Raw genomic sequence first — 10,615 nt, 5'->3', positions numbered from 1 at the left:
TCCTTGATCTGGAAAAACTAAATGCATTCAGATTCTCATTCCTAGCCATCAGATAAATGCTTTTCAACTTTGGAGGAAAATATATTGTAGCTTATATATAAAATTTTTCAAATTAGCATCTTTTTGAAGTATACTGCAAATAAAAATGTACAAATAGTAAGTGTAGAACATGATGAATTACCAAAGGTTAACCTGACCTTACAATCCTAGGATTAAACCCCGCTTTGCTTTGATTTTCTTTCTTTCTTTTTTTTTTTTTTTTTTTTTGAGATAGAGTTTCACTCTGTTGCTCTGGGTAGAGTGCAGTGGCGTCAGCTTAGTTCACAGCACCCTCAAACTCTTAGGCTCAAGGGATCCTCCTACCTCAGCCCCCTGAGTAGCTGGGGCTACAGGCACTCATCATAATGCCCAGCTAATTTTTCTGTTTTTAGTAGAGAAGGCATCTTGTTCTTGGCTCAGGCTGGCCTCAAACTCCTGACATCAAGAAATCCTCCCAGAGTGCTCGGATTACAGGCATGAGCCACCTGCACCTAGCCTGGTCTTAATTTTCTTTTCCACATATTGCTGAGATTAATTAGCTAACATTTTAAAATGTAGGTGATGAGAACAAACTAACATTTACTATAATGACACAAAGGATTGATAGCTATAAAGTCTTAGTTCTATTTCATATTTAACTGATCACAGGAACTGTAGGCACTTAATAAATTTGTGCAGTGACACTGCTGACTGATGGGGTGAAGGTGCTATAGGGGTCATTTTCCTTTGCTCAGGAGATGGCACCTGGCACAAGTATAAAAGATGGAAACAAGTCTCAGAGTGCAAAATTGGGTGGGGCAGATGTGTGAGTAGAGGCGTGGGGTGTGGTTGATTGGTCACTGAAGTTTACTGATAAACTTCAGTTGTGGTGGTTATTGGTTTTAAAAGTCTTAAAAATTAGTAGTAACATTTAGATTTTGGGAAATGTTATATGCAATTATGGATATATAGCTTCTCCTCCCAAATGATTAGATGTGTAACACTGTATGGGACCCCCTTCTAGTGGGAGCCCAGGAGCTGCTGTCCCGTGGGGCCTTTTCTCTGTGGTTTGCTATAGGCCTCATTACTTGCTGGCACTAGGGTTAGGTTTTATAGGAAAGATGACTGCAGCAGTAGAGTCCTGAAGGCAGGCAGACTGGGCGGGAGCAGGCAGCACCTCAGCAGAGGAGCTGGGGCCCCAGCACAGCCACACTGTCCACTAGGGATAAGGTCCTTGAGGAACCATTTAGCTTTTGGTGCCTACCTGGAAGCACCGAAGTGCTTGAGATGAAATTGATAACAGTGAAAAAACGAGTTGGACTTTAAAACCAGGTGAATAGATGTGTATACTGTGCATTTAAAAATTGATAAACTACATTTTTATGTTGTTAGAGCTAAACTACTAAAATATTACCTATATAGACCCAAAAGTAGAAGGATCTTGTATTGTCATTTATGCAGCAGTTCACAATTGAGAATGACTTGTCCCTCCGTGACCTCTCAAGCACTGAAAGACCAGTGTCTTTCTCTCTCTTTCCCAGCAGCGCAGAGCTGCTAATAGCTCCCCATTTGTGCCTCTGTTTGTTTATTTCTTACTTACCCTTGGGCCTTTGTTCCTGTTGTATTTTCTGTCTCACTTTTCTCTACCCTAAGTATGGGTTTTCTGGCTTCCCATACTAACTTGGGCATATCTCTGTCATTGTACAGAATCCAGCATAGTATAGATCCTTTCTGTGTTTCTTTCTGATCTTTATACCCCAGTAGTTTCTGAGCTCTAGTGGACTTCTGAGTAGACTTTGAGGTCAGGTGTCATACTCATGTCTGTCCCTCTAGCACCCTACATCGCCTTTAACCCAGCAGGTGATAAATTAAAGGTCACTGGTTTTTTACGTAGTGTTTTAAAAGTCTTAAAAATTAGTAGTAACATTTAATTTGGGGAAGTGTTAGATGAAATTATGGATATATAGCTTCTCCTGCAAAATGATTAGATGTGATAACACTGGACAGGGCCCCCTTCTAGTGGGAGCCAGGTAGCTGCTGTCCCATGGGGCCTTTTCTCCATGGTTTGCTATAGGCCTCATTACTTGCTGGCCCTAGGAATGTGAGTTCCTAACCCTTTCACTAAATAAATGTTAACACCAAGGACATGGATATAGTTAGGTCTCCACATTTTTCCCCTTAGTATTCTCACATATAAAGACCTCTGTGTGCCCCCAGGCCAATTCCTAACTTCCTATGTGACACATGGGGTTGATAGCTCAGTTTGTTTTTTTTTTTTTTGGAGACAGAGCCTCAAGCTGTCCCCCTGGGTAGAGTGCCGTGGCATTACAGCTCACAGCAACCTCCAACTCCTGGGCTCAAGCGAGTCTCCTGCCTCCGCCTCCCAAGTAGCTGGAAACATAGGCGCCCGCCACAACGCCCGGCTATTTTTTGGTTGTAGCCATCATTGTTGTTTGGCGGGTCCGGGCTGGGGATTCAAACCCGCCACCTTAGGTGTATGTGGCTGGCGCCTTAGCCGGTTGAGCTATAGGCGCCGAGCCGATAGCTCAGTTTTAACATGGCCACAACTAACATCTGGATTCCATCCCCCCAGTGCTCTTGTTCTCCTTCTGATTATTTGAGCCAGAAACCTCAGCATCATTCATGATTCCTTTCTTTCTCTTTAGCCCACACCCAGTCAATCAAATGATACTTCTGAACTTCTATAAATTGACCACCCAAGGGACTGTCACAGTCTGGTCAACATAAGAAGCTAGGCCTACCAAGTGTGGTGTATGTCTGGTCTGTGAAAATTAGGTCAGCCTAAGGGGGGCAGTGTAGAGGTGGTCAGCTACAAAGGTTTCACAGTATTTCCTGAATCAGAGCATTTCTCAACGCTCTTCATTCCCAGGAACCCAGTCTGAGCCACTGCAGTGGCTTTCCTCTGGTCTCCACTTCATTTTTGCCCTCTTAAGAGTTTCATTCTCCACTGGGCAGAGTAATTTTTATAAAATGGAAATTTAATCATGTCTCTTTTCTGGACAGGCATAGTATCTCACGCCTATAATCCCAGCACTTTCTTTCAGTGGTTGAGGCAGCACAGAGTTTGAGACCAACTCTAGCAACGTAACAAGAGCCATCCCCCACCTCTGCAAACAATTAGCCAGGTGTGGTGGTGCAAGCGTAGAGTCCTGGCTACTCAGAAGGCTGAGGCAGGAGAATCACTCAAGCCCAGGAGTGTGAGGTTGCAGCGAGCTATGATGACACTACTGCACTCTGTACTGGGCTACTTTGTCTCAAAAAAAAAAAAAAAGGAAATAAAAAGAAAAGCCTTGCCTGGATCCTGATTCAAGCAGTGTCTCTGGAAGCATCCTACTTGTGAGATAAGCATATTCATGGCTGTCTTTCCTCCCCTAGAAAGTAGCCCATGTGCTGACCAGGACTTCGACTTTTTTACCATTGTGTCCTCAAACCTATTTGGACTTAGTAGGAATTTGTCAAATATTTATTGGCACACTGACCAAACTGTGATATCAGGGTAACTGTTAATCAGCTCTGTCATCTTGGTTAAGTCATTTAACCTTTGGGACCCAGTCCTCTTATCTTAAAAATGAAAATTATATTAAATAAGGGAAGCCAATTTTTTTTCTGTCTGGTACACTGTATTAAGTAATTTATTCCATTATTGAGTTGAGAATATTGTGACATTAAAAATCATGCATGTTTTCCATAAACACTTAAGAACTTAGTAGGTGCTGGGGATACAAAAGTAAGTAAAAGTCCCCACTCTCAAGAAGAAAATCAGTGTTTTCCAGGTAGAATGTCATGTGATTAAGTATCACTGTCCTTTAGGGCTTAAGAGGAGGGTCACAGAGCAGGTCTGCTGCATTAATTCTGTATGGAGGACACGGGAAGCGGGGATTGGTAATTCCATTTCCAATTTTAATGATTCATCTCAGAGCCTTAAGTAAATATATTCACAGTTTTTCTCAGTTACCACATCTGTAAGATGGAAATGGAGCTTACTCTCTCTGAGCCATTTTTATTGAATTAGGATTTATTCTTTGAGAATAACTTCTTACAAAAGGAAGGATACCAATTTCTAGAAGTGAGTACTTACTGGCTCACTGGGTTGGATGAAGGGTATGAGTTGAGTGCATTTTATGAGCATCTTTGGTAATACTCATGATCTATGCTTGAGAAGTGTCAGCTTCCTTTGACCGGCGTGCCTGAAAGGACGCGTGGCCAGTTCATCCTCTCCCACGACCTGGGCCTTGCTGCTCAGGGTTCTTCTCTCCTTGTCTCCTGACTAAAGTGGCAGGTATTTCATCGTGGATGAAATGTCTATTTAACACTGCTCCTTCCCCTTAGGTTGCATTTAGCAACAAATGTCTGCTCTCTGAGTTCCTAGTACCATAAAAGGGAATCACAAGCTTTTTAGATGAAACTGCTACATTTAAGGATTTTTCTTGAAAGTAATTTCTCAAAAGTTATTTAACTTTGCATATAGTTCTTTGTCCTTCCCAGGCAATTTGATGCCACAGAACTTTGGGGACAGTTTTCTTCTTCATAATTAATTGAAGCCAGTCTGATAATCTACAAATAAAATCAAAAGATACTAAAATCCTAATCATTTCTAATCTTTAGGTTGTTTTTTATAATATTGGCCACAGCCCTCACCCACAAGCCATGGAAGATAAATTTACTACTTTAGAAGGAAATTACAAGATCATACAGGTTACATTTGATTGGGGGCAATAAAAATTGAAAGTGTATACTTTCAGAATTCTGCATACTTGTCAGAATAGAAAATACCGGCTTAATAGTGAAAGGGTAGCCAAATGTTTCTTTCAGTTGAAGGTTGTGTTTGGTTAACTGCCGGCTCTGGGTGAGTTCACTCTGAGGCTGTGGCTGCCAAAGTGTGTAATTCTACAAGGGAGGCACGTCTTAAAGAGCGCAATCTGTTACTCACATGATTTAAGTGAAAAGTATTAAAGAAGACAGCTATGAGTCATAATTCAAAAATCCTGAAAAGAATCTTCATTTGCTTTTTACCAGCAAATTTGTGATCATTAAGACTGTCTCAGTTTAAAGAATTCTAAACTTACTGTATTTCATAATTGAATTTTAGAATATCAGCTGTCATAAAGTAGTGATTTTTTAAGTTACTTCTTTTTCTACTATCTGGAGACTAATTTGCAACCTTTATTTTTCCGCCAAGACATAGACTTGCCCTGTCACCCCAGGTCGAGAGCAGTGGTATCATTGTATATAGCTCACTGCAACCTCAGACTCTAGGGTCAAGCAGTCCTCCTGCCTCATCCTCCCAAGAAGCTGGGACTACAGGAGGGTGCCACAACACCCAGCCGATTTTTCTTTTCTTTTCTTTTCTTTTTTTTTTTTTTTTTTTTTGAGACAAAGCCTCACTCTGTCACCCTAGGTAAAGTGCTGTGGTGTCATAGCCCACAACAACCTCAAACGCTTAGGCTCAAGCAGTCCCCTTGCCTCAGCCTCCTGAGTAGCTGGGACTACCAGTGCCTGCCACTATGCCTGGCTAATGTTTCTATTTTTAGTAGAGACAGGGTCTTGCTCCTGCTAAATTGGCTAGTCTCCAACTCTTGAGCTTAGACAATCCACTTGCCTCAGCCTCTCAGAGTGCTAGGATTTATAAGCATGAGCCACCACACCTGGCCTTATACATTTTCTTATATAGTATATTTTAAAACTTTATTTAGAATAGCAAAAAATATTATCTAATGTCCTCAAACCATTGCTGAATTTCTCACAAGAAAACCTATGCACTTTGTTTTATTAAATGCTTACTATGTGTTAGACCCAATGGTAAGTAAGCAGTTTATATATATCATTTAATTCACATGACAAGGTTTTTGAATAGGTGGTATTATCCTAAAAGTGAGGCTCAGAGTGAAGTGACTTGCCCAGGCCACACAGAGCCAAGGTTATGATCCAGGCTGTTTTTCAAAGTCCGTACTCTTATTGATTCTGTCATCTGTCTGCCAAATCATACTTATTAAATTGATTTACTATTTATAAAAGCTTCATGATTTCAACAGTAGATTAATTAGGTAAATAATATCTGGGTTATCCTTGTACTACTCCAGTTTTTCTTCATGGGTGGGGGGATAAGCATTTTGGAGTAACTCAGACCTAAAAACTTCTTTAAAGCTGTTAAATGATAGGGATCTCCAAATCATGAGTTAGAACCTTGTGACTACCATTTTCAACTTCTGGTTTAAGTGGTCCTGGTAGAAATGTACTGAATTAGAAAAGTTTTATCTTCAGTTTTCTTTCTCAGTCTGGATCTGTATCAGCAGGGAGACCTTTCTTTCATCTGCTTATATATCACCTGGACCAATGATCTCAGACACATTGAGGCAATTGTTGTTAAAAGTTAAATTGTAGAAAAGTGGTAATAATCAGCTTTTTGTATTAGAAATTTTAAAAAGTTACCAAATATTTTCTTTTTATTCTGATAAACCATTTTGGGTTTGTTTTCTTTTTTCCAGACAATAGTCTTGAGTTTACTTATGAGGTCAATTGGAAATAAGAACACCATTTTACTGGGTCTGGGATTTCAGATATTACAGCTGGCATGGTATGGCTTTGGTTCAGAACCTTGGTAAGTATAAATATCTTAATATCAGTTTTCTTATTTTGGCATTAATCTTTTTGTTTTTCTTTGCTTTACCTAGGGCATAGACCAGTGTTTTTCAACCTTTTTATCTCACAATACTCTTGAACCTATAATTAGAAACTTCCACAGCACACTTAAATTACATTCATCAAAAACAGGAGTAAAGAATATACTTACTGTACTTTGAACTTCTTTTGAAAATAATCTAATGATCTTTAAAAATGTTTACAGCATACTGGTGGAATAGACTTAAGTCGTCTCTTGCTATAATCTCCCACTTGTATATTTATATATCCTAGAATGTCTTAAGGGTAGAAAGGTGACCTTTTATAGCTAAGTGACAGGCTGAATTTCTGCATGAGATTATAGAGCTTTTGACTCTCTAACAAACATTTAATCTAGATCAGTTTGTCACTAGGAAAAAGTATGTAATCCCATAGCAACAAGGCCCTGAAAGTTAGTATTATTTACATTTGTTTTCTAATTAGAAAAAAAGAGTTATATAACACCAGTGATCATTACTGACTGCAAAACAGAAGGGACAAAAGCCCAGCTATTTTGGTCCCAGCTTCATGCTCCATCTCAGCTTTTCTTGCCAGTCTGGTTTCTTGCAGGCAGCTAATGGTAAGAGTAATGCTGACTTGAGGCTGCCCACATACTTGTGCTTAAGTATTACGGATTGAACTCCACTGTTTGCACAGATGTTTCGAACACGCGACCCCGTCATCTGTGTTTGGACTTGGACGTGCATAAGCATCAGGTGTGGGTTTTGATGGATGATTTTCTTTCTAGTCTAGCTTTTACAGAAAGGTGCTCACAATTTAAATCTTCTAAAACATTTCCTTTTTTTTTTTCTTTTAATTTTTTCTATTGTGTGGATTCATTGAGGGTACAAGAAAACAGGTTACGTTGATTGCATTTGTTAGGTAAACTTCTTCTTGTGTCTTGCCCCCAAAAGATGTGTCACACACCAGGACCCTCACGCCCCTCCCACCTTCTCTCTCTCTGCTCTTCCTTTCCCCAGCCCCCTTCCTCCTTCTCTCTCTCTCTGCTCTTCCCTTCCCCCACCCCCACTGTGTACTAGGTCATCAACTGTCCTTATATCAAAATTGAGTACATAGGATTCACACTTCTCCATTCTTGTGATGCTTTACTAAGTATAATGTGTTCCACTTCCATCCAGGTTAATACAAAGGGTGTAAAGTCTCCATTTTTTATAAAGGCTGAGTAGTATTCCATGGTATACATATACCACAGCTTGTTAATCCATTCCTGTGTTGGGGGGGCATTTAGGCTGTTTCCACATTTTGTCGATTGTAAATTGAACTGTGATAAGCAGCCTAGTGCAAGTGTCCTTATGGTAAAAGGATTTTTTTCCTTCTGTGTAGATGCCCAGTAATGGGATTGCAGGATCAAATGGGAGGTCTAGCTTGAGTTCTTTGAAGGTTCTCCATACTTCCTCCCAAAAAGGTTGCATTAGTTTGCAGTCCCACCAGCAGTGTAAAAGTGTTCCTTTCTCTCCACATGCACACCTAAAACATTTCTTTTAAACATCAAGCCCAGGAGCATACAAGTTACTATCTACAATTTAGAAATTAGATCAAATCAGCGATAGCTTCACACTGAATAACAAGTCCATAGCAGCCTTTCTGGGAGACTTACTGGTTTCATCTTTGGAGATACTTGATGAGGTTTCTTTATCTGTACTGTACATTATCTTCAACACAGCAGGTCATACAATTAGGTTCACTAACTCATGCTGAGTATCGCCACGGTCACCTCTGAAGTGCTCCCCTATGCACCAACACCAGCACCTAGTCCACCCTTTAAAGCAATTTTGGAACTCTTTCTGGAATGGCCATCAAAGCTGTGGTATTTACCCTTGATGTCCTGAATGTCATCAAAATGTCTTCCTTTCAGTATTTCCCTTATCTTTGGGTAAACAAAAAGTCTTTGAGGGCCAGGTCTGGTGAGTAAGGTGGGTGCTCCAATAGTTTTTTGTTCACTGGCTAAAAACTCCCTCACAGACAGTGCTGTGTGAGCTGATGCATTGTCCTGATGAGAGAACCACGAGTCGGTGGCCAAGACATTCAGTTAAGACTTTCCTGTTTCTCTGTTGATGTTTACTTGGTCTGCCGTGCTTTTCAGAGTTAGTCAATGATTTTGACACACAGTTCAACGAATTTTAGCGATGTTTTTGTTAGTTCTGTTCATTACTAGCTACCCTGACCTCTCTTCATCAGTGTATTTTTTCTCTCCTGAGAAAAACTTTTCATCCTTTTGTACACTGCTGTTTTCTTCACGGCATTGTTCCCATAAACTGGGACTAACGTGTCGCTGATTTCACTTCCACTCTTGCCAAGTTTAACAAGGAATTTACGGATGTTTGCTCATTGCTCTAATTCAAGCACCAATACTGTGATAGCACACAAAAACACGCAGAAATAAATGAACGCCACTCAGCAAGACCCTAAACACACGCTGACATGAACACAGCCGTGAGACACTGATAAACTGAGGTGAAGAAACCTCACCAAGTTCTTGTTCAGTGCTGCCAACGTAAGCGCAGTGGCAAGTTCACACCTCATGATCTCTGGACTTCCCGAAGAAGTAAAGCCCAACACGTTTGGTAGTTTGGAACATGATATCCTAGTTTTATATTAAAATCTCACGCCACTCTCGTGAATAGGTGGTGGTTTCTGTTTGGGGTTAGACTAAGTAACTTGCCCAGAGTTACCGACTAGGAAAGGAGCAGAGTATGTACAGATCCCCTTTTCCTGTACCCCAGCCAGTTCACAGTGAGAGCTGGCTGTGTTTAAGTCTGTAGTTTGCAGAGACAGTGAAGAAGAATTTCGTGACCTTTGCTTGCTGCTCCGTTGCAGGATGATGTGGGCAGCTGGAGCAGTAGCAGCCATGTCCAGCATCACCTTCCCAGCTGTCAGCGCACTCGTCTCACGGACTGCCGATGCTGACCAACAGGGTGAGTCGGTGGAACCAGTGACAATTATTTAGAAGCACAGAACGTTCTAACCCTATGTTCTCTATTTCCTAAGTGCCGAAATGTAAGTATCTTACAGAAAAAGCAGATCCTTAGGTAGAAATAGATTCCCTTGCCCCTCACTCTGAATATGTGGCCCCAGTTCTTTTGTTAGAAAATTTAGTGGTGAAGGTTGGCCACTTTACATCATCAACGTTAATTTATTGAGTGTTTGCTGTATTGTTAGATAACTTCTGATACATTCATAGGCTTTTTATTAAAATCTTACGGTTTTACCCAGGAGTGGTGGTGCATGCGTGTAGTCCCAGCTACTTGGGAAACTGAGGAATAATGCTTGAGCCCAAGAGTTCGAGACCAGCCTGGGCAACATAGCAAGATCCACCATCTCTAATTTTTTGTAGAATCTTCTGGTTTTAGTTATCTAAAGATTTATAACATAGCAAATATATCTTTATTGTCTTGTGCCACCACATTAATTGTTAAGATGAGGAATGATTCTTTGAAAAGGATATTTTTTATCTAGTCTTAAGGGGAAAAAAAGGTGTTGCAAAAGAGTGGCAGTGTGGTTGATAAATGAGGAAGGCAAGGCTATGGTCAAAGCAAATAGCATAAACAAAAATCAAACTAATTCTATAAAAAGGGTTTATATTTGACTAAAAGTGGGCTGTAGTAGCTTTTAACGTTTGTACACGGGTACTCATGACTCCTTTTTAACTAGGGACGTTTTGAAGGCTGTCTCTAGGGAAGTCAAGTGCTTTTGCTCACTTGTTTCTGTGTCAGACCTTTGAGCTCACATGTGCCTGGGCAGCTTACTACACTTCGTAAAGCCGATGGCTCCTAAGTTTTTAATAGAACTTCTGTAAATTACTAGTGTCTGATAAATGCCTTCGTTTTAGATCAAATGATTTCATATTTGTGCTTGTTCTAGGGTATGGAAAAAAATAGGTAGTTTACTAAGTGTTCAT

The 10,615-nt window shown here is 40.4% G+C and overlaps 1 protein-coding gene across 1 annotated transcript in view; it reads left to right on the top strand.

Moving 5' to 3' along the window:
- The window catches only part of MFSD14A (major facilitator superfamily domain containing 14A), a 43,851-nt gene that overhangs the window by 30,632 nt on the left and 2,604 nt on the right, over window positions 1-10,615 (top strand). Inside the window, exons 9-10 of the mRNA XM_003784120.3 lie at window positions 6,525-6,637; window positions 9,535-9,632. Coding sequence (XP_003784168.1) covers window positions 6,525-6,637; window positions 9,535-9,632 — 211 coding nt within the window. The remainder of the gene's footprint in view (window positions 1-6,524; window positions 6,638-9,534; window positions 9,633-10,615) is intronic.

This window comes from Otolemur garnettii, unplaced genomic scaffold (assembly GCF_000181295.1).
Source record: "Otolemur garnettii isolate 467f Iridium unplaced genomic scaffold, OtoGar3 scaffold00010, whole genome shotgun sequence".
Classification (NCBI taxonomy): Eukaryota; Metazoa; Chordata; class Mammalia; order Primates; family Galagidae; genus Otolemur; species Otolemur garnettii.
Note: the sequence above shows the minus strand (reverse complement) of the source record. Positions and strands in the feature narration are given on the sequence as shown.